Source organism: Astatotilapia calliptera, chromosome 4 (assembly GCF_900246225.1).
Source record: "Astatotilapia calliptera chromosome 4, fAstCal1.2, whole genome shotgun sequence".
Classification (NCBI taxonomy): domain Eukaryota; kingdom Metazoa; phylum Chordata; class Actinopteri; order Cichliformes; family Cichlidae; genus Astatotilapia; species Astatotilapia calliptera.
In genome coordinates this window covers 32,980,459-33,004,475 of record NC_039305.1, presented here as the reverse complement: position 1 = coordinate 33,004,475, position 24,017 = coordinate 32,980,459, and the positions used below count along the sequence as shown (strand labels likewise).

Below are 24,017 nucleotides of genomic sequence, written 5' to 3'. Positions count from 1 at the left end.
TGGGCCATCTGATCTCAGGAATTCGAATGATAAGGTGGGGCCAGGTTTCACAATGAACTCACCCGAAACTCTGGCTGATTGGGACCCACACCCAGTTTCACACCTTGGCTCAGGCGATTAGAGGATCATCAGGGGGTCCTTTTGTCCCTCTGTGGGGGGAAACTCCCACTAGGTTTATATCTGGGACTCTCCACCATTTGACCTTAGAACTGAAGAAGCTTCTCGGATGAGAGGTGAAACGTCTTCAAGCAACTTAAAGAAGTCCAGACGCTTTTCTTTGCAAGCTCCTTAGATTACAATGACCTGGATGAGCACCTTCACAGACACACTGCTACTGTTGTGTGTCAGCACACAGACACAACAGTTCGTAGATGGTGGTGTAAATTCTCTGAAATTCATAGACTGACAGTAAAAGGTGACACAACAAAGTTTACAATGAGACATTTATGAGAAAAGACAAAAGAAAAATAAAGTTCAGATAAATGTTTTAATAGTTTATAAAAGTGACTTAATTCAATATATTTTCGGGTTCTGTTCAGTATCTTAACTGTTCTTAGGACATCAAGCTTCTCGCCACCTGGAGACCCACGAAGTTGTGACCACACCCTTCCAGTATATGGACAGGTTCTTCTGTAGCACTTTCTACTACACTGGAGCACTCAAAACGCTTATACTGCATTTTCACAATTACGATGATAAAGTAGAGAAATACAAAGAAAAAGTACAAAACCCCCCAAATACATAGTATAGAGTACCACGATGCAACGATGCAGCCATCGCACAACACATGGCCAATACTGTCATTTGATCAGGATCTTAAATGACATGTTATTCATGGATGTATTCAATATTGTTCGTCTTTTGAGACTGACTCCAGCTTCTGCTATGATTCTTCTTTTTGTCTTGAATAATAATACTTCTTTGGAGCTCTCCTGCCCCTTTGCAGGAGGGCATGGAAAATGGCATCGCTTTGGCCCTTACGACTTAACATACGAAGCCATGCTAAGGGGAAAATCAGCACTTGTCCATTTATGACATGCTAATTTTTGCACATAGCACATTTAATGTAATTTCTTCAGACAGTTATGGATGCCGTGGTGTTGCAGATGCTGGTATCTGGATTTGTTTAAAATAGCATCACTGAAGAGTGAATTATATACTACATTTTTTGGTGATATTTCTATTTGTGGACACAAATTATGATTTGTGTTGTAACGTTATTATTAATCTGCGTCACAAGTGCCGCCCTGCTGCTGATCACACCTCTTCCTTTCAGTTCTCTACTTAAAATTAAACCAAATTAAATGTTGCTTTTAACAAAAGTGCAAATGTAATCATCTGGAAAGAAACTGATCCACCTTCTCTCTTGCGCACATACACACTCATATGTACACACAAAAACACCTTTCTGCAGAGGAATGAGGCTTTGGTATTCGTAATAATAGTGCTTAAAGGATGACACAGGGACAGCCACGACTTTTCTCCTTCCCTGTGTGATGAGTTGGAGGAGGGCTCTCCATCTCCTGAAACTGTCTGTAAAGCAGGAGAACAGATAAAGGGATTAATCATCCTCACACTTTGCTCCTATTCACAGAGGCGATTCAGTATCAACCATATATGATGCTGGCTTGAATAATGTAAGAAAAATTCTTGGTCACAAAATCCAACGATGTATCTGTTGTCACAGGTTTTGACACAATTTGTTAGCTTTGGTTATAAAATGCCATGCCAAAATTTGCCCAGTGCCAAAATATGAATACTAAACCCAAGTTGGTAATGGTGCTGTAATACAGTGTTTCCCAGGCTTTAGAGGCACAGTTCATATTTCACATTAGAAAAATCCCGCAGCACTCCACTAAACAGAAATGTCAAAAATGTTGCTTCCTTCTGACCACTACTCATGCTAGGGCCTTCATCTGGGTCGCGTTTTCTCCAGGACCAGGTCAGACTGAACACTTTTTCTTTTTAAATTTATCTATTGCTGTTATGCGCTGCATAGTCTCACAGCATGACTGTTATTTAAGTTCTTCTTTGTCCTCTTCTGTTTTACTTAGTTGGCAACACATTTATTAAAGCAGGTGGTTGTACTGCCCTCTAGTGGAAGAGAATGTCATTGCTACCCGTTACGCACGCCGGTGGCTTCGGTGTGCCGTGTTAGATTATCTGGTTCCACCTGATTAGTCCTGGGAAACACTGCTGTAATAAGAGTGACCACTACTTCCTACAGCATAGTCACCGATTATTTTTATGATTAGTCAACTAATCAGATCATCATCCATTGGACGTAAAAGTACAGCTTATTGCACCAGCAGCATCTGCTCTTATATAACTATCATTAGCTTACAGCTTTAAGTGTTTCAGGTGCTAACTAAAAATAAAGACAAGATGATAGTTTATTGAATTTAAATGAAATTTGCAGATTGTTTCGGTGAAGTTTAATAAACTCCTTGCTATCTAAAATATAACAGGACACTGGAGTAAATTCTGGAGCATCTCACACTTCTGATAATCAGCTGTCTGCTTGACGTTTATTCAGCTGTGTAAAAACTATAACTTTAATCTCAGCCAAACCGATTTACTCAGGAACAAATAAAATACTGAAAAAAGCCAAACAATAACATTTTAAGTTATCCAAGTGACTCATATATCATGTTTAACCTGAGAGAGAAAGACGGCGGTGGGTTTGAAAACGATTTGCCGGGAGTCCGGTGTTCTCACGGCTCTAGTTAGCCTAGCCCCCGGCTAGCTATCGAGCTAGTGGGTAACAGACGTCTCCGAAAACGTCGGAGCGCTTTTGAAAATATGTGGTGTCTTGATAAACTGAGCAGATATTTGAGGTTTACACAGCTACATTCTCCCTGAAAATATGTTAAATGTTTATTTTGTTACCCAGAAAGAATAATAAGAGTAATATTAAAACTAACTAGCTGCCGCCATTGTTGGAAACTGAGCTGGGGCGCTATGAATTCTGGGACACAGCTTCTTCTTCTTCGGGGTTTAACAGCAGCTGGCATCCTTGTACATGCAGTGCTGCCATCTTCTGTTTCAGTCCGTTATTACACACTTAAATCCTGCTACTTATTCCTGCGTCTTTTGTGATCTTACAAAGCTTCAAACGACGCTAGTCCCAGCAGGGACGTGAACTAAAACAAACTCTCATAAATAAGGACTGTACCTAATAATATGCACAAGCTCCAAGAAGGCTTCATCAACATTGAAGCGATTCTTCGCCGAGGCCTCCATGTAGTGGATCCTGTTCTCTCTGGCAAACGCCTGTGCGTCCTCCTTGGGTATCTGCAGACACAATAAACAATATCACATCTGAGATCCAGTGCTGTTCTTGTCATCCTGTAAAAATATGCAGAAAACTTGTCACTGTTGTCACTTTGTCCTGAAAAAAATGAAGGTAAGGAATCTCAACAAGCAGAAGACTTAAAAATCCTGTGGGACAAGACAAAAAACCCAAAACACTGGGGACACTGAGGTCAAGGTCACAGATTCTGAGATTTTTAGTAGATACACCTGTTGGAAGTATCTGAACAGAGGGGTGGGTTTTAAATCAAATCAAATCAAATCACTTTTATTGTCACATCACATGTGCAGGTACATTGGTACAGCACATGTGAGTGAAATTCTTGTGTGCGAGCTTCACAAGCAACAGAGTTGTGCAAAATACAATAATGTAAACAAGCAAAATACAAGAATGGCTACATCTGAAACTAATAAATATATGTACAATATATAATAGTATATGCATTTCTGGATGTGTATACTAAATATTTTTCTACGTGTGTGTGTGTGTGTGTGTGTGTGTGTGTGTGTGTGTGTGTGTGTGTGTACACATACTTTACAAATTAAATAGAGTAAACAATAAATAAAATATATAAAAATATACAGAGTTGAGACATGTGGAAAACAGTGGCATTAAATGGTAAATGGCCTGTATTTATATAGCGCTTTACTAGTCCCTAAGGACCCCAAAGCGCTTTACATATCCAGTCATCCACCCATTCACACATACATTCACACACTGGTGATGGCAGCTACATTGTAGCCACAGCCACCCTGGGGCGCACTGACAGAGGCGAGGCTGCCGGACACTGGCGCCACCGGGCCCTCTGACCACCACCAGTAGGCAACGGGTGAAGTGTCTTGCCCAAGGACACAACGACCAAGACTGTCCAAGCCGGGGCTCGAACCGGCAACCTTCCGATTACAAGGCGAACTCCCAACTCTTGAGCCACGATCGCCCTGTACAGTATGGAGTGCATAATGTTAAAGTTCCAGTAGTGAAGCTGAGGTGTCTATGACGTGTTCAGCAGTCTGATGGCCTGATGGAAGAAGCTGTCTCTCAGTCTGCTGGTACGGAACCGGATGCTGCAGAACCTCCTTCCTGATGGAAGCAGTCTGAACAGTTTATGGCTGGGGTGACTGGAGTCCTTGATGATCCTCCCCGCTTTCCTCAGGCAGCGCTTCCTGTAGATGTCTTGGAGGGAGGGAAGCTCACCTCCAATTATCCGTTCAGAGCACCGCACTACTCGCTGGAGAGCTTTGCAGTTGTAGGCGGTGCTGTTGCCATACCAGGTGGTGATGCATCCAGTGAGGATGCTCTCAATGGCACAGTGATAGAAGGTCCTGAGGATGCGGGGGCTCATGCCGAATCTTTTCAGTCTCCTGAGAAAGAAGAGGCGCTGCTGCGCCTTCTTCACTGTTTTGTTTGTGTGTACTGACCACGTAAGATCCTCAGCCAGATGTACTCCAAGGAACCGGAAGCTGCTCACTCTCTCCACAGCAGCGCCGTTGATGGTGATGGGGGTGTGTACTTCTCTGCACCTCCGGAAGTCCACTATCAGCTCCTTTGTCTTTGCGACGTTGAGGGTGAGATGGTTGTCTTGACACCAGTGGGTCAGGGCGCTGACCTCCTCCCTGTAAGCCGTCTCATCACCGTTGGTGATAAGACCCACCACTGTAGTGTCGTCCGCAAACTTCACAATGATGTTGGAGTTGTTAGTGGCTGTGCAGTCGTAGGTGTAGAGTGAGTACAGGAGAGGGCTCAGTACACACCCCTGTGGAGCACCAGTGTTCAGTGTGATGGGGGATGAGGTGATGCTGCCCAGTCTGACCACTTGGCGTCTGTCAGACAGGAAGCTAAGGATCCAGCTGCAGAGGGAACTGCTCAGTCCTAGATCCTGCAGTTTCCTGTCCAGCTTCGAGGGAACGATGGTATTGAATGCTGAGCTGTAATCTACAAACAGCATCCTCACATACGTGTCTCTCTTCTCCAGGTGTGACAGGGCAGTGTGTAGTGTCAGGGCTATGGCATCATCAGTGGACCTGTTGTGGCGGTATGCAAACTGTAGAGGGTCCAGTGAGTCGGGTAGTGCAGAGCAGATGAAGTCCCTGACCAGCTTCTCGAAGCATTTGCTTACGATGGGGGTCAGGGCTACAGGTCGCCAGTCGTTCAATGAGGAGATGGTGGAGGATTTGGGTACAGGGACGATGGTGGCCATTTTGAAGCAGGCTGGGACTACAGACAGAGAGAGGGAAAGGTTGAAGATGTGCGTGAACACTCCAGCCAGCTGAGCCGCGCATGACCTGAGGACGCGGCCGGGAATCCCGTCCGGACCAGTAGCTTTGCGTGCGTTCACCTTCCTGAAGCACCTCCGCACATCCTCCTCAGACACAGTGTGCGCACTGACGTCATCCGCGGTGCGCACACTGTCCGGTCTCGTGGTGTTCGCTGTGTCGAATCTAGCGTAGAATACGTTTAGATCCTCACACAGAGAGGCCGTGGTCTGCGGTGTGCTGGTAATAATCGATTCATCGATTAAAATCGATTCTGGCTTGGATAACGTGATATCGATTCACATGGCGCTGTTGCCTCCTGTGAGAGTCCTGACACCCCTCCCCCACCCATCACCTTCACTCAATACCAGGTTGAGATGCAAATGAGGAGACTTCACTCAGGCAAGTCTGCTGGACCAGACGGAGTGAGTCCCCTCGTCCTCAAGACCTGTGCCCCCCAGCTGTGTGGAGTCTTTCATAAACTGTTTATGCTGAGTCTGAGTCTGCAGAGGGTCCCGGTGATGTGGAAGACATCATGCCTCGTCCCTGTACCAAAGACGCCACGTCCCAGTGGCCCCCAGGATTACAGGCCCGTGGCACTGACCTCCCACATCATGAAGACCCTGGAAAGGCTCATCCTGGACCAGCTGCGACCCATAGTAAGACCACATCTGGATCCCCTTCAGTTCGCTTATCAGCCTCGTCTCGGAACTGAGAACGCCATCATCTACCTGCTCAATCGTGTCTACACCCATCTGGACCAGCCGGCGAGCACTGTGAGGGTCATGTTTTTTGACTTTTCCAGTGCTTTCAACACCATCAGGCCGACCCTCCTGGGTGATAAGTTAGCAGCGATGCAGGTGGATGCTTCTCTGGTGTCCTGGATTGTTGATTACCTGACAGGAAGACCACAATATGTACGTCTCCCACAGTGTGTGTCTGACAAGGTGATCAGCAACACAGGGGCACCACAGGGGACTGTCCTCTCCCCCTTCCTCTTCACCCTCTACACCACAGACTTCAGCCACTGCACAGAGACCTGCCATCTTCAGAAGTTTTCTGATGACTCTGCGGTGGTTGGATGCATCAGCAGGGATGATGAGACAGAGTACCGGGCTGTGGTCGACTCCTTTGTCACGTGGTGTGAGCAGAATCATCTGCAGCTCAACGTGGCAAAGACCAAGGAACTGATCGTGGACTTCAGGAAGACCAGGAAACACTTGACCCCTTTTTCAATCCAGGGGGTCAGTGTTGACATTGTGGAGGACTATAAATACCTTGGAGTACACATTGACAATAAACTGGACTGGGCTAAAAACACCACAGCACTTTACAGGAAGGGCCAGAGTCGTCTCTATTTTTTGAGGCGACTGAGGTCCTTCAACATCTGCCAGAAAATGCTGAGGATTTTCTACGAGTCTGTTGTGGCCAGTGCGATCCTCTATGCTGTTGCATGCTGGGGGAGCAGGCTGAGGGTCGCAGATGCCAACAGACTTAATAAACTGATCCGTAAGGCCAGCAATGTTGTGGGGATGGAGCTGGACTCCCTCAAGGTGGTGTCGGAGAGGCAGATGCTGTCCAAGATAAAGACAATGTTGGATAACACCTCCCACCCACTCCATGACATGTTGGTCAGTCACAGGAGCTCGTTCAGTGAGAGACTGAGATTACCCATGATGCACCACTGAACAACACAGGAAATCTTTCCTGCCTGTGGCCATCTCCCTGTACAACGCATCCACTTAACACACTGTTTGCTGCTACAGCTACACATGTTTCTTTTTCAGCTATTTATTTATGAGTGACTTATGTATGTATGCATGTATATATATGTATATATTGTACTATTCTTAGTTAGTGTATTGTCTGTCTTGTCTTAATGTTGGTTTATAATGGAGCACTGTAACAAAAAATAATTTCCCCCAGGGATCAATAAAGTATTCTGATTCTGATTAAGATCCTGAATCGATTTTTTTATATAAATGTATTTTGCCCTAAACGCCAGAATCTCAGGTGAAACCTCACAAAATTTCAACAACCACCAAACATTTAAAACAGTAAATGAGAGCAGCAACACGGCCTCTGCACAAAGATGTAAACACAAAGCGTGGACCCACCGATGGATCAGAATCAGTCAGATGTGGCTTTCTCACCCGACGGCACGGACACGGTCGGGGCTGAAAGCCGACAGCTCGCTGATTCTGATGTTTCGGCGGCTCCACGCTTTGTGTTCACGCCCTTTTTGCGCCGATTCTACAGCTGTTAGTTTTATCTCTCTAAACAATATTGAGTAAACCAGCAGCAAAAGAAGATCCAAACTACGCTTCACGTAAACATCGTCATGAATTCACTCTGACTTTTGCTGTTTTGCTTCCAAAAAAAAAAAAAAAAAAAAAAATCACACTTCACGCACAGCTCCCTCTCTCTCTCTCTCTCTCTCTCTCGTTTTCGGAGACGTCTGTTACCCACTAGCTCGATAGCTAGCCGGGGGCTAGGCTCACTAGCGCCGTGAGAACACCGGACTCCCGGCAAATCGTTTTCAAACCCACCGCCGTCTTTCGCTACTCAGGTTAAACATGATATATGAGTCACTTAGATAAATTAACAATGTTATTGTTTGGCTTTTTTCAGTGTTTTATTTGTTCCTGAGTAAATCGGTTTGGCTGAGATTAAAGTTTTTACACAGCTGAATAAACGTCAAGCAGACAGCTGATTATCAGAAGTGTGAGATGCTCCAGAATTTACTCCAGTGTCCTGTTATATTTTAGATAGCAAGCAGTTTATTAAACTTCACTGAAACAATCTGCAAACTTCATTAAAATTTAATAAACTATCATCTTGTCTTTATTTTTAGTTAGCACCTGAAACACTTAAAGCTGTAAGCTAATGATAGTTATATAAGAGCAGATGCTGCTGGTGCAATAAGCTGTACTTTTACGTCCAGTGGATGATGATCTGATTAGTCGACTATCAAAATAATTGTTTGTGGCAGCCCTAGCTCCCTGCATTTATTTTTTAAATAATTCTGTTGAAGCATGGTCTGACTTTCATTGGTTAACATTCATCGAATTTGTATTTATTTGTACTTTTGTCAGATTAACGTTATTTCTGTGAGCATTATGAGTTTTTCTTTCATTGACTGAAGGGTCCCAACAGTTTTGTCCACGTCTGTACGTTGTTGAGCTGTGGTTTTCCAGTCCTTTCAGGACCTGTCTCTGAACCAGTGGTCCAATTATTAATAGAGTAAATGGACTGGCATCTGTATTTTCCAATCTTCCTCTATATTATTTTTAGTAATTTGGGGTGCAGGTTCATCTGTCACAGGCACACTTTAACTGTCAGATTACAGGAATTGGAACCTTGGACATTTGATAAGTGGATGCCTGGAGCTCCTGAGTTACAGGAGTTGATTCTGCTTGTATAATAATTTGTGGAATAAATGAGACTAAGCCAGAAAAGTTGTTTATAAACTGCAGATATCTCCTAAACTGTTGAGATTCCAGAACTTCCCTTCTGCAGTAGATCTCTGCAGTGGTTTGTATCATATCTATCTAATAGACTCCAATTCGTGCATGTAAATGGAGAGTCCTCTTCACACACTGAGGTTAATTATGGAGTTCCACAGGGTTCAGTGCTAGGACCAATTCTGTTTACATTATACATGCTTCCCTTAGGCAGCATCATTAGAAGACATAGCATACATTTACACTGCTATGCAGATGACACCCAGCTCTATCTGTCCATGAAGCCAGATAACACACACCAATGAGTTAAACTGCAGGAATGTCTTAAAGACATAAAGACCTGGATGGCCGCTAACTTTCTGCTTCTTAATTCAGATAAAACTGAGGTTATTGTACTCGGCCCTGAAAATCTTAGAAATATGGTATCTAAGCAGATTCTTACTCTGGATGGCATTACCTTGGCCTTCAGTAACGCGGTGAGGAACCTTGGAGTCATTTTTGACCAGGACATGTCCTTCAACGCACATATTAAACAAATATGTAAGACTGCTTTCTTCCATTTGCGCAACATCTCTAAAATTAGAAATATCCTGTCTCAGAGTGACGCTGAAAAACTAGTTCATGCATTTATTACTTCCAGGCTGGACTACTGTAATTCATTATTATCAGGATGTCCAAAAAACTCACTGAAAAGCCTTCAGCTGATCCAAAATGCTGCAGCAAGAGTCCTGACAGGGACTAGAAAGAGAGAGCATATTTCTCCTGTTTTGGCTTCCCTTCATTGGCTTCCTGTTAAATCCAGAATTGAATTCAAAATCCTGCTCCTCACATACAAGGTCTTAAATAATCAGGCCCCATCTTATCTTAATGACCTTGTAGTACCATATCACCCTATTAGAGCGCTCCGCTCTCGCTCTGCAGGCCTACTTGTTGTTCCTAGAGTATTTAAAAGTAGAATGGGAGGGAGAGCCTTCAGTTTTCAGGCCCCTCTTCTGTGGAACCAGCTTCCAGTTTGGATTCGGGAGACAGACACTATCTCTACTTTTAAGATTAGGCTTAAAACTTTCCTTTTTTCTAAAGCATATAGTTAGGGCTGGACCAGGTGACCCTGAATCCTCCCTTTGTTATGCTGCAATAGATGTAGGCTGCCGGGGGATTCCCATGATGCATTGAGTTTTTCCTTTCCAGTCACCTTTCTCACTCACTATGTATTAATAGACCTCTCTGCATTGAATCATATCTGTTATTAACCTCTGTCTCTCTTCCACAGCATGTCTTTATCCTGTCTTCCTTCTCTCACCCCAACCGGTCGCAGCAGATGGCCGCCCCTCCCTGAGCCTGGTTCTGCCGGAGGTTTCTTCCTGTTAAAAGGGAGTTTTTCCTTCCCACTGTCGCCAAAGTGCTTGCTCATAGAGGGTCATATGATTGTTGGGTTTTTCTCTGTATCTATGAAGCGCCTTGAGGCGACTTTTGTTGTGATTTGGCGCTATATAAATAAAATTGAATTGAATTGAATTGAATCTGGAATAGAAGAAAAATGACATTATAGAGGAGTATCGGTTGTTGTTAGTTACCACTCTTTGCTGTTCCAGGTCTGCCTTGTTTCCAACCAGCACCATGGGAAAATCATCTCTGTCTTTCACTCTCAGGATCTGGGTGTGGAACTTCTGGACTTCATGATAGCTGAGAGTTGGAAGGACAGAAATCATTACCAGTCACAGATTAAAATAGCCCTTCATATCCATTTTAATAGTTCCAGACAAAGTCTTCCTTATTCCTTATATATTAACATACTGTGTTGTTAAATAGTCTGTTTTTGTTACTGTGTGGTTGTTCCTGGTTCAACCCTCGGCTGAAGCTGAAAAAGATTCATTACCAAACAGCAGAGGCTACGGTGAGTTTCTTCTGAAGTGTTGGACTTACAGATGCAGCTTTTCACTTCTAATTAAGTACTTGAAGCACTTTCTATTACAAGTCATATAACATTCACACACACTGTGACGCACTGGCGGCAACTGTGTGCACCATCTGCTCAAAGATACTTTGACATGCAGGCTGGAGGGCTCCACGCCCCCCTGTACTGCAGTGTAGTGTGCAGGTGCTCTGAGAGTAAATGGGCAAAAGATAACACAGGACCAGATTATTACAAAAAGGTTACATTTGTGTCTTTCTTGTCCATAATTGAGTTTCAGATGAATAAAATGTGGCATCACACTCTAAAGTTGTGGTTCTCTCCTCCTCCTGAGAATGGGGACAGTCTTTTATATGAAGTAATACATTAGAAACCAAAAGCTGGACCATAAGAGTGCCCAGGAGGAAAAGCACCCAAAACAGAAGAAAAAAGATGAAGTGAAACCTGACCCAGGAACAACTTACTAATGGAAACCAGGACCTTTCTGTACACAAGAATTGGTTTCACAGAGCTGGACTTGTCATGTTATACATCCTTCTCTAAGGAAATATTACTAGAAATGAAACTGCATCTACACAGGAACCAGCCTGCTCATCGCACATCACTTTGAAGATGATGACTGGTTGAAGAGATTCCAGGTTCCAGTTGAGCCTCTAAGATATTTCCTACCAGGTCACATCTCAATCAATGGTATTCAGTGGTCTTCAGTCTGGGTCCCACAGCCCCAGACTCACTAACAGCTGCGTACCCTGGGCCATGGTCTCAGTTACCCTCATGTTTCAGGCCAACCACAGACGGACTCTATGCAGACCAAGTCTTTCCTTTGTGCTACCTCCAACCAAGCACTTTGCTCTCCAACATGTCCCTTTCTGTTGTTGGCTATATATTTCTCTAGACTGTATATACGTCTTTTTGTTGCGCTTTATTCCTGATATCTCTACTATTTTTTTTTCCACTCCCAGGCGCGTGGCCCCGGCGGGCGCGTGGCCCCGGCGGGCGCGTGGCCCCGGCGGGCGCGTGGCCCCGGCGGGCGCGTGGCCCCGGCGGGCGCGTGGCCCCGGCGGGCGCGTGGCCCCGGCGGGCGCGTGGCCCCGGCGGGCGCGTGGCCCCGGCGGTGGGCGCATGGCGCACCCATAATTTCTTTGTACATGTACAATGACAATAAAAGGCTATTCTATTCTTAATGCTGACTCGCAGTCACTTCAGTCACTTGCTTCCTGTGGTCTCTAGCTGCCACATCGCTACATCGTGTGTACATAGCTTTAGAGTATAACTTTATAGCACTCTATACAAGCGACATACAAACAAACATCACACACGTACCTGCCACGGTCATTGAGTGCAAACACCAGTAAAAAGCCTTCTCCAGACCGCATGTACTGCTCCCTCATCGCACCAAACTCCTCCTGACCTGCTGTATCCAAGACTGATGCACACAGAGACATGATCACATATACACATAAATACAAAACATACATAGTATTCACAGACATACACTATATTATTGCCAAAAGTATTCACTCACCCATCCAAATCATTGGTACAATCACTTCTACAGCCTCAGGTGTATAAAACCCAACATGCTGAGCACTTCTACGGACACTTTGTGAAAGGATGGGTTGCTCTCAGGAGTTCACTGAATTTCACCGTGATTTAAGCACTTTGAAGCAACTGTTGTATAGATAACTGGCGCTATAGAAAAGACATTGAACTGAACTGCAGTGGTGAAATTTTCTGGCTGCTAAATGTTCTACAGTGACGTGGTATTATAGTGTGATGGCTGCAGTTACAGCCACACGTGGGAATATCTGCCAAACAGTGTAGAGGCTTACACGTAACACTACACCTACACTTTTCTTTCTTTAAATACAGGATTTAATTTACAGGATAATAAAGAATTTGTTTTGATTTAGAACTAATGTACATACAGAACACTGCATTCTAAAACAAGTGTGCACAGTCTAGTTTACACTGTTGTGTCTTTATGATTTAATCTGTCTTTGTTTGCTCAGTTACCTCAGCTGCTCCCAGTCCCTCAGTGATGAGCTAATAGGTGGAAAATGGTAAATGGCCTGCATTTGTATAGCGCTTTTCTAGTCCCTAAGGACCCCAAAGCGCTTCACACTACATTCAGTCATTCACCCATTCACAGACACATTCACACACTGGCGATAGCAAGCTACATTGTAGCCACAGCCGCCCTGGGGCGCACTGACAGAGGCGAGGCTGCCGGACACTGGCGCCACCGGGCCCTCTGACCACCACCAGTAGGCCAACACGGGGTTAGTATCTTGCCCAAGGATATTTGACATGCAGCCAGGATGCAGCCTGGGATCGAACCACCGACCTTCTGATTAGTGGCTGACCTGCTCTGCCACCTGAGCTACAGCCACCACCAGGGGCGGAAAAAGGGCGGAGCAAGCCTATATGGAGACCTGCAAATTGGGCCATACCACAACTCTGGATCATGGGGGGGGATGGGATTTGTTATGTTAGTTTCAGTTGGGTATTTGTGTGTTCTACCCCTTTTTGCGTTTTGTGGGCTGATCAGCCACTATTTAAGTTTCACCTGTGTCTCATTTAGGAAGGTCAGCAACTCACACAAAGTGGTGAGTCAGAGCAGGGTCAGCAGATGAGGCCCAACTGCTACAGACCTCCAAACTTCATGTGGCCTTCAGATTAGCTCAAGAACAGCACATACAGAGCTTCATGGAACGGGTGAGCAACTGCATCCAAGCCTTACATCACCAAGCACATTACAAAACGTGGGATGCAGTGGTATTAAAGCACGCCACTACTGGACTCTAGAGCAGTGGAGACATGTTCTCTGCAATGACTAATCTGGCAAACGTATGAATAAGTCCTGGTTTGGTGGTTACCAGGAGAGCATTACTTAGACTGCATTGTGCCACATGCAAAGTTCGGTGGACTATAGTGTAGGGTTGTTTTTAGAAGCTGGGCTCAGCCCCTTCGTTCCAGTGATCTTAATCCTTCAGCATACCAAGACATTTTGGACAACTTCATGCTCGCAACTTTGTGGGAACAGGTGACAATGGCCCCTCCCAGGGCTGTGCGACATGACCAAAATCTCATATCCCGATATAAAACCTCCATCGTCCCGGTAACGATATAAATCACAAAAAAATAATATTTTCTGTAAATTCTGTGAATCTCGGGTAGGTGAAGTGTTTCCAGCTGGGCGCCGTGTACCCGGAGTCGATGCATGAAACGACACATTTTTAGACACAGGTTGTAACGGCCGCCGTTTTCTTTGTATTTATCACACGGCGTGCTGCGGGGAAAAGCCTGTTCTAACGTTTGAGTCTAAGGTTTACTTTTTAGCACCTGGCGGCTCTTTTTTACTTCTCATCCATAAACACTCTGCATACTTTTTCACGTGATTCCGTTTATTTTGAAAAGTCTCAACAGGATCTTGAGCTTTATTGTGAAAGGTTTATGTGGAAAATAAACAAGCGGACATGCGATGGTTTTACCGTCGTTGTTGCTAACGACAACGCATAAAAACAGGCGCTTGTCCGTCCGTAGTGTGGTTATATTAAATATAAGAGAGAGAGAAAATTAATAATAACTACAGTGACCATCAGAACCATGAATATTGCCGTAAACAGTTTATTTTGCGACACCACGAAACAAACGATAGCGTAAAATGAAACGATAGATGTTTCATCCAGCTGACGGCAGGTTTCCAACCTTATAAACACCTGGATGAAAACCACCACTGAAAACGTCCAGATGAACAGAATCAACCTTTTCCAAATATAGTGTATACATGGTGACCTGTACTGCTAACAGAACATCTGTAACATTAAGCTGAAGTTTCACTTGTTCTGTGTCATAAAAATCACCCACTAAGGAAACAAGTGTTTTTCTTAGTGGTTTCACTAAAACCGATTCTCTACTGTTGCATTCACCAAAAAAAAAAATCACTAAACTGTATCAATTAGGGTAAGTGTGATGTTTGTGAAGGGTGAGGAAGAGTCTTACAAACAGCACCTCTGCTGCGTCTGATGATTCACAAATAAGTGGTGAAAGAACAGCGTGGCCCAGCACACCACCCTGACAGCACCAGCCCACTAACAAGTCCTAACAAGGGAAATGAAACATCCAGAGAGCAAACACACTGCCTGTATCACATCACAATGTAACACACCCTTTGTTTTCACCCAAAGCTTTTTCCAAACCCTGCAATTACTCTGACACTGTGTGAATTAGGACATGTATATCTCCAGTGTAATGTCTTACTGTCAAGCCGGGTCTCCTTTCCATCCACGGTACAGATCTTGGTGTAGGAGTCTTCAATGGTGGGGTCGTAGTCGGACACAAAGTACGACTGTGGAACACACTCCGAGTTATTAACATCAACACTACACTGTGAACAGCTTGGCTTGTTTTACACCTCTCATAACCAAGCCTAGTGCCTAACAGGCATTTATTTATATTACTTACAGCTGGCGAGAACAAAAGTGACGCAGCAAAAATGATGAAAAGTGCCCAGAGAATTATTACGTTTAGACTGAATATGTAACCACGTCAGTACTTCTCCTTCAGTGTTCTATAATCCACTATTTACTGCTACAGTGCTCAGTGACTGTACTACAGCCGTTCATTAGGCAGCCAGTTTAATGCAGACCTTTCTGTGTTAAACAGAGTGCAACAAAAGCTTGCCCGAGGTAATGAAGAAACTTACCATACAGTGTGGAAGCACCGACTCAGAACGGAACAATTCCCAGCGACACATTAACAGAACCAGGGTGGAAGGTACCCAACTTACTGAAGTGCACTGCTAACATGTTTAGAGTTTAAGTATTTAAAAATATTTCAAATGGAAATCTACTGTCACACTATACTGTGTTTCATAGATAACCCCTGTTTCTTTCTCCACCTACTCTCCTGTATGATCAGGAACTGAGCAACCTAAACTTGGCACTCCTGCTCAACTTTGTCCCTGGAGGTTGTGACATCACGATGTTCCCCAGCAGTCATCTAACAGTAACCTGTCGTTTATACCCAGGAAAGTTTACATCCTTCTGTTTCCTCCCTCAGTACATCAGTTTACCAACACCAGGCTAAACACTGTTGCAGCAGTCAAGCATCATCAAGTATAGATACACAAGTTAAATATGAGCAGCTGGGCCGAGGTGGTTTCAGATGCGTAACTAAGCTCTTGACTGCTTTTATTGTGATTCTAACAATGAATGACTTCATCTGGAGGGAGAAGCCTGCTGGTGTTTGTTTTAGTTTGACTGCTGCTCAACAGCTGAATAAGACTTTAGTGGTGAACCATTAACCAACAGCTCATCTGTTCCAAATGCAGGTCACTTGTTGAACCTTGACAAGGTTGAGTTCGTGGAAATAACCGCTCAATAACGACCCACCAGTGGATCGACCACCAGTGGATCGACGCATTAACCTACAGACAGGTCCACAGTGTGTTCTACACGTGTCGTGGAGTCAGTACCTGGATGAACTGGATGGTAAGGGCGCTCTTTCCCACTCCTCCTCCCCCCACAACCACCAGTTTGAATCTTTCCTCGTCTCCACTCATTTTCAGTCCGGACCAGAACCTCTCCGAGCTCACCGCAGGACCTCAGGGGCGCGTTAAATCCCGGTCTCGCAGCAAGCCTGCTAACTGTAAGGAGACACCAACATGGACGGTTTTCAAAACTGAAGTTTGGTGTGCGAACGACGGACTCGGGGCCACACCTGTAAAGCAAAGTCCTGACGGAGTCCCACTGTCCACGCAGCACAATAACACGCACCGACGGGTCTGCTTTGAGTTGGGCCTTACAGCGGGACTGTGGCAGATCGCCGTCGCCTTTTCTTTTCTTCTTTCGCCTCTTTTCTCGTCGGCCTCCAGTCAGCTTCTGGGCGGAACTGCTTCCTCTTTTCTCTTTCCTCAAGAAACTACAGCAGCAACTACATCACACTGATGTCAGAGGCGGCGGTGACTTTCCCCACGCGAGGACAAACACACGGCAGCCTTCGTCTGCTTCAAATTAAAAACTACTCTGAAACTAATCTTTCGGGTGTCAGCTTCCTTATTCGGTCACCGGAGCATCCGTGACATCATCATTCCTACGGACGTGCCCGTGCAGCGTGAGAACTTACGACACTGATTAAACGGATGTGAAACTTTGTACAAGATGTTATTCGCCCTTTGAAACGGAACCAAACTGCTTTAATAACACAATGAAGCGTCTGAAATTCCAGCGTGGAATACTTCAGAAATCCCGAAGGTGTGTTACGGCAAAGTAAACACGCAGTGAAGTGAAACTGCTGCAGCCTCACAATGAAAACGGCCTGAAGCAAAGCAGCAACACAACTAAATAGGACATGCTCAATGGTTGCAGTGTTGTTAAAGATGCACAAAGAAGCAACAGCTGAGGTAAAGACCTGGCAGGAAACGGATTTGCACTATGTTAGTTCGCCCAGTCATTTGTGAGCCTCTCAAAGTGGGAACTTGTATAAAAGTGGATGCAGTTCCTGTTCACACTACACTTTTGTTAAAGCCCTCGAATGCAAGCTGAAAGTCTGCCCTTTATCCACATACTTGCTTTTAAACCCACTGTGGTCCGATCTGCTTTGACACGAATATTTGTCCAAATAGTTTTTTTAGCAAACCTCCAGTCTTGGCTCACTGTGGCACTTCAAAGCACTGCATGCTTGTGTTTCTATGCAACCCTCTGCTTACTGGGTGGAGAGGCTGGCGAGTCCCTTCACACTGAGAAACAGGCAAACACACATGGTTAAAATGTCCTCTTTATTCGTCAGTAAATACATTACAAACCATTGTGGCAAAAGCCTTTCAACAACTACATTTAAAAACAACAGAAACAGGGATCGCTGTGCAATGATAAACAACAATATGATAAACACAACAATATGATAAACACAACAATATGATAAACACAACAATATGATAAACGGGTGCTTTTTGTCTTTTCAGCTCATTTAGATTCAACTCTGCAACAAATAAATAAATAAATAGACATTGGTTCTTTCACTACACGTGCACATCAGCTGTGTAGTTTGGTTTCTTCTGACAAACATGCACAGATAACTCCTTCCACCTGCTTCCTTGTATCCTCAGCACCTGTAAGGCAGTGCGGGCTGTCCCATCTGCACAGGGTGCACAAAAACACCTCCTAGCAGTATCCTTTCCCCCCAACCCAGCAGCTTGTTGAGAGTGACGCTGAAAGGTGAGAGCAGGCCCTTTTCCTTGACCTCAGCTCTGCTGTGCTGGCTGACAGAGAGACGCTGCTTCCTGTGGATAGCCTCTGCCTGCCTGTAGGAGCCAGGGTAACTCTTCACCTCGGCGCGCTCGCCAGTCTTCCTGCTCTCGACCATTTTTTCTTGTTGCCTCTCGTTTGCTGTGGAGGAAGGGCATATTCCCAAAGGGGTCAAAGAGAGGGTAAGGCTTTTACGTTTCTCTAAGAGAGAAGCAGAGCCTGATGGGAGTTGTAGTTGGGTGGCCTTTAGCGTTGGGTTGATGGGCTCACAGGGACGGCAAGCTGAAACCTCCGATGGTTTCTGCACAGGCTGCAGGTCACGACGGGGAGGCAACTCAGGAGTCCGCAGTTGCTGCTGCTTGTTGTCAGCGCTCTCTGACAGCCAGCGTCTCTGCTGGGCTTTGTCTTTGTGCTGAGCTGAGTCTGCGGTGACGCTCTTAGCTTGACAGTTACTGTTCTGACTGCTGTGAGAGAGGTTCACACTGTCGTTAGCAGGTGGCAGGCAACTGGCCAGCTGCTGGATGAGGAGGTCGTGGCCACGCGACTTTTGGCTCAGAGCACCCTGCAAGTGCTGCAGCTGACCCAGGAAGTTGAAGTTTGGGGAAATGGAGGGCCGACGCTCTTTCACAAACCTTATAAGGGGACAGAAAGGATGTGGGTTATTGTTGCTAGTATTTCACACGTCACACTGAGTCTAGGTAGTACTCTGCAATGAGCTACAGGGACAGTTACCACAGTATTACAGGCTGTACGACAATAAACAGGAATAACAGGTGAATAGATGCTCATTGGAGTGTACTGAATGTCTCGATAATGCTTATATAGAGTGCATACATACACTAACTGAGAGGTTTAGCAAGTGTTCAAGCTGCTATAATGTCTTGTAACTTCACAAAGCCTTCTTGTTATTGATCAGGACTGACTACATCTGCTCGTTTCCTCTGACAAGCCTAATGCATCGAGACTCAGAACAGTGGGACAAAGGAGATCTGTCAAGATTAAGACAGGTGCAGATTTACACAGCTGGGAAGGAAACAACTGCAGCCTGCAAGATAAACATTTCCAACAACTGCATGTAAATACTTTGTTAAGGCAGGAATATCTGGATCCTCTGATGTATATCAAAATATAGGTCTTTGAGAGGAGAAGTCCTAAAACATGACTTATGTATACTGGTTCCTTTACAAAGGTGTGCATCCATTGTTCTCTGGAGTTGTTGACTGTTGTAGAGAAAAGTGTGAATACCATGTGCTGTGGACTGTTTAGAGAAAGTCTTTCATGGGTAAAAGTCTCCAACTGTCAAGACCACAAATACTTAAACTCATAAGCAGAGTTAACTTCATTTCACCGGAGTGGTGAAAGTGCCAGAAAACCTCTGATAGCTGTAAGTTAAACAACTCATGCTCAGCTTTAGAAAGGAAATCAATAAGGCTTCTTCAGTGTTCTTATGTTATTTGACAAAGTCGAGCTCAGTCCCCTCTGCAGGATGAATTTGTGCTACTAGCCATACCTGTAAGCATGGTCCAGGTCCATTTCCAGACTGTACATGACATAGGCAACAGCCAGAGCTGGGGAGCGGGAGATTCCTGCTGCACAGTGCACCAGCACCGAAGCCCCCGACGACATGGCTACGTCTGAACACACAGTGCATAGTGACAGTCAGCCGAGCGGGACACAGAGCTGCTGTATTGGCTAAAGCTAACCACACTGCAAATTACATTTTTGAAAACAAAAATTCAATAATAAATATTTAAAAATTGAAAATAAATCTAAAAAACAACGTCATGACTTGTGCATGAGGGTTCATAGCCTGCAGCTTCTATCGTATTGCCACTGCTAACTCAACCGACTGCATAGAGCCGTGAATGCAAACGTCTTGCACTGTCACAGAAGTAAAGCATTGTTCAAACACAATGATGACAACATGGTGAGTGTTTAGTGATCATGTGCATTAGAAATCTGAGGTAATCTTGTTCTATTGCTGTAATGTGAGAGTGAGGCCTTACCAATGAAATGCAGAGCCTGTGGGATCCAGGGCAGCAGGTTATCCCACAGAGAGTCATCAATAGGAATGCGGAGATACCTGGAACCAGGCAGGAAGGAGGGCTGGGGGCTACAGCGACTCACACTCAGCACATAGGAGATACCCAGCGAGGCCAGCTGGTCCTACACACACACACACACACACACGCACACACACACACACACACGCTTTGTTTCTGCTGTACAAGAGTTCACAGTGAAACTTGGCTGTCTGTGCTCTACCTCACATATAAACTGTGATCGTCTCTGTGTACATATTTATGTTGGTAATTGTTTAGAGCACTTTTAACTTTATACTTCACTATTTTTTTATTTGTTACAAATTAAAGAATCACTCAAAGTGCTCAAGAAAAATATTTCACACGTAATTTGTGAAATATTTGAATTGTTTAAAAATAAGGTAATATAATAATATTGCACATGAAGTAATGATCTGCTCAGTAGGCAACAGATTTACGTGAGCATGCGCAGCTGTAAGTTCATGTTATTTAATGTCCACATCAGCCACGCGTGTGCTGCTGTGCTGTGTGAGAGCATTGCACAGGAGCTGTTATTGCGACATTATTATGTCTTTGATAGCGACAGCACGGGTCCTCTTCCTACCTGCGTCACGTCGCTCTCTGCTCCGAGGTAGAGCTGCGGTAGGATGACGGACAGCGGGGGCCGCTCCATCTCTCTGTCCCGAGACAAGACCATACCTGCAGCACCACAGGCGACACCCGTAGGAAAGAATTCCGCTGCGTGAAACGTCCTGTGACCAGTTCTTAGAAGACAAACATTCAAACAGTGTGCGTTTCCTCTTTTGCACGACGGTGCATCCGTGCTGTATCCACGCCGTACTTACTGAGGTGTCAGCTGCTGCGCTGCAGCGAGGTCCTCCTTCCTCCTCACTGTGTTCCTCACACTGGATTCTCAACGATGAGCTCATCAACTTTCCAACAATAGATCTGGACTGGATGATGTCATTTTCAGCCAATCACTGCGCCGCCGCACTTTCACACGCGCAGACGCAGCTGTCCGTGGGGCCGCCTCAGCAGTACAGACACCAGTGTGAGTGCTGCAGCACATGACGTTCACTCCAGTCACATCTGGCCTGTGTACTTACTGCAGTAGCGGCTTTGACCTCCTGTTTGTGTTACTGCTGCTGTAGTGGAGCAACCGTGACCCACATGATGTCCCTGAGGATGAACAAAGTATCCTGACAGTGCAACATCTCACTGCACATGAGACTGAGAGGCTTTGATGGCGGATAACCAGCCGAGGTTTGCCTGTCCGCATGCTGCTAACTGCTCCCCCTCTGGTGTTAACCTGCATTCTTCTACTCTTTACCACCTTTCTATGCTAATTTAAACCATGCGGATTGGTTTGCAGCATTTGATGGTTCTGCACAGCATCTTAGCTGTTCCTGGTCTGCACTCTGTGCCCTGAAGATGTGCAGGTTCCTAATACTACTAAGACCTAAGATCTCCTCACGTTGTGAAAGGTATCCCAGCTTGCATCCTATTACTACACTGAACCGTCTCTGGAGCATCCTTTGCACAACCAGCCTGAAACGTGGATCCTGTTGACAGCCTCCGTGCTGTAGATCTACCTTTTCTAGCTACTGATAAGATTTCTTGATGTCAGGCACTTCTCCCGTCTGTCATCATCTTCATCGTGATTGCCCTGCAAGATACTCGGGTACTTGTAGCTGTCCTGTATACCCACTTACTTTTGCTTCTGGCAACTCTAATCCTCCAGCCTGGATCCCATTTCCTTGCTTTGCCGAACATTTCTGCACGTAGACCCAGGGTAAGTAAGTTACTGCTGTTAATGAGCTCGATGTCAAACATGTACAGAGTAGGTTTATCAGCTCTTTGGGGTGACCTCTCAGTAACCAGGAAACGGGCAGACCATCACAGACCCCTCACACCCTGGACACAGACTCTTTGACCTGCTGGCAGACGGTGCAGAAGCCTGCAGACCAGGACCCCCCGACACAGGAAGTTTCTTTCCCCTCACCATCTCCCTCCTAAACAGTTAAACTGTCACACTGCTAGACTGCAACTGCACTTAATGCAGACTCCGTGGTATTCATTTCTGTAATCCTGTATATTTGCGTGTGTGTACCGTGTCGTTTACATATTGTTTTACATTGTTGTGCTTGAGAGACACCATCGATCAGAACCAAACTCCTTGTGTTTGCGCATACACCTGGCCAATAATCGTGATTGTGTGATGAGGGGACTGACACCTTTGCAGAATAGCAGTTACGGGTGACTTGTGGAACTTTCTACCATCGACAGGAGAGGTTCAAGGTGAAAATCACTGCTGACCAAAATCGATGCAAAAGCTTCTCTCACATCTGCCAAAAAATAAAAAGAATAAATATGTTGATCCCCAAGAATTTAGGCAAAACATTCCTGAGGACTGAGACAATCACACAAATGCCCTGGTTCCTTCTCCATGGCTTGGGTATGGCTTCAGTCTCAGGGATGAGTCTGGCTACAAAGCCCACTGCCTTCTCACTCAGAAATCCCTCTACCTCCATATGGATTTGGACCAGTTGGCTTTCCACCCAGACTTCTTGCTTACTCTGGACGTCCATTCATGAGCTGCTCCTCATGAACGGAGGAAGATGATGGAAGTAATCCCCAAAAGTTGATTCTGTTCATCTGGACGCTTTCAGTGGAGAAACGTTTCATCATCATCATCATCAGGTGGCTTCTTCAGTCTCAGCTGACTGCAGGTTTCAACCTTAGAAACGGGACATTTGCACAATGACTGAAACCAGCCCACTGAACAATGTGAGCTCAGTTCCTTTGCATGTTAATGATCAAGGAACTGAGCTCACAGCCAGAATCAGCTGTTGGGGATTTACTTAGCTGGATGAATGAGCATGAAGAAGATGAAGTAATCCTTCCGTTTTCTTGACATTTCCATCATGTCTGCAATCAGTGTATAAAGATACGTCCTTCTCTCCCACCTCAGTGTCCAGTCTCATACAGCCGTCAGTACTTTGTCCCATCTCTGCATGTGCACTGTTGGCCAGCAGCACCACAGGTGATTGTTGATTGGCTGCAGCTCAGGCAGGTAGATCAGGTGATCTCATCATCACTTTAATCCCACTCCAGTCTGAATCCCAGGTTGCTTTCTGATGCAGAGTGTGAATGCTAGAGAGCGTTCAGGCGTTTAAAAAACAAAACAAGCTGATCTGCATGTTACATCAGGACCCTCCCCATTTATCCGGGCATGTGCAGACACTAGCAGTGCACTGGCTTGTGGCCCCCTGTGCCTGGCTGCCATTCATATAGGAAGACTGTGTCAGTGTGACGAGACAGGAAGCATCAGTTTGGATATATATGGCATAATTTTACTTCACATTTTTTCATTACAGAGTAAATCTTGTAATCTAACACAGGTATTGGACAGGTTCCTAACACCAATATATGAGGCTGCATTAGCTAGTGGATACTGCATAGACACGCACACAAACTCATGTACACACACGCACAGAATGACAAAATCACTACGTTTTCCACTACAAAGTTCTATGTCCTGTGATTGCTGCGCAGCCACAGAAGATTATGTGACCATGTATTAGAAATGTCTGCAGGCTCTTTTTCTTACCTGGTTACGCACACACACACGCACACACACACACACACACACACGCACACACGCACGCACACACACACACACACACGCGCACACACACGCGCACACGCACACACACACATGCACACCAGTTGTGTTGGACATCTGGGTGTCTAACATTCTGTACTCCGGGAACATCAGTGCTGA

The 24,017-nt window shown here is 45.2% G+C and overlaps 2 protein-coding genes across 4 annotated transcripts; both read right to left on the bottom strand.

Annotated features, from left to right (window-relative positions):
• Positions 1–468: 468 nt before the first annotated feature.
• rras (RAS related) lies at positions 469–17,651 on the bottom strand. 2 transcript variants are annotated; one of them, XM_026166273.1, is made up of 7 exons: positions 16,666–17,651; positions 16,421–16,591; positions 15,205–15,292; positions 12,265–12,367; positions 10,604–10,712; positions 3,176–3,294; positions 469–1,533 (listed from the first exon to the last, which is right to left on the bottom strand). In XM_026166273.1, exons 2-7 carry the CDS (start codon positions 16,505–16,507, stop codon positions 1,449–1,451), a joined length of 591 nt encoding a protein of 196 aa, XP_026022058.1. In that variant the 5' UTR covers positions 16,508–16,591; positions 16,666–17,651; the 3' UTR covers positions 469–1,448. The 2 variants fall into 2 exon arrangements, with proteins under 2 accessions (XP_026022058.1, XP_026022059.1); XM_026166274.1 differs by lacking the exons at positions 16,421–16,591; positions 16,666–17,651 and adding an exon at positions 15,650–15,869.
• Positions 17,652–17,708: 57 nt separating this feature from the next.
• On the bottom strand, positions 17,709–22,901 carry LOC113021493 (tyrosine-protein phosphatase vhp-1). 2 transcript variants are annotated; one of them, XM_026166251.1, is made up of 5 exons: positions 21,079–22,901; positions 20,838–20,932; positions 20,198–20,357; positions 19,702–19,825; positions 17,709–18,823 (listed from the first exon to the last, which is right to left on the bottom strand). In XM_026166251.1, the coding sequence occupies exons 2-5, from the start codon at positions 20,928–20,930 to the stop codon at positions 18,049–18,051; spliced, it is 1,152 nt and encodes a 383-aa protein (XP_026022036.1). In that variant the 5' UTR covers positions 20,931–20,932; positions 21,079–22,901; the 3' UTR covers positions 17,709–18,048. The 2 variants fall into 2 exon arrangements, with proteins under 2 accessions (XP_026022036.1, XP_026022035.1); XM_026166250.1 differs by having other exon boundaries at positions 20,838–20,997; positions 21,079–22,900.
• Between the last annotated feature and the right edge of the window lie 1,116 nt (positions 22,902–24,017).

Coding starts and splice junctions, on each gene's coding strand:
- rras (XM_026166273.1), bottom strand. CDS start 16,507: ATGAGTGGAGACGAGGAAAGATTCAAACTGGTGGTTGTGGGGGGAGGA. Junction 15,293..16,420: donor TTACCATCCAGTTCATCCAG/GTACTGACTCCA, acceptor TGTGTTCCACAG/TCGTACTTTGTGTCCGACTA. Junction 1,534..3,175: donor GAGCTTGTGCATATTATTAG/GTACAGTCCTTA, acceptor CCTGCTTTACAG/ACAGTTTCAGGAGATGGAGA.
- LOC113021493 (XM_026166251.1), bottom strand. CDS start 20,930: ATGGTCTTGTCTCGGGACAGAGAGATGGAGCGGCCCCCGCTGTCCGTC. Junction 20,358..20,837: donor CAGAGAGCGACGTGACGCAG/GTAGGAAGAGGA, acceptor GTGTGTGTGTAG/GACCAGCTGGCCTCGCTGGG. Junction 18,824..19,701: donor GACCTGGACCATGCTTACAG/GTATGGCTAGTA, acceptor TCCCCTTATAAG/GTTTGTGAAAGAGCGTCGGC.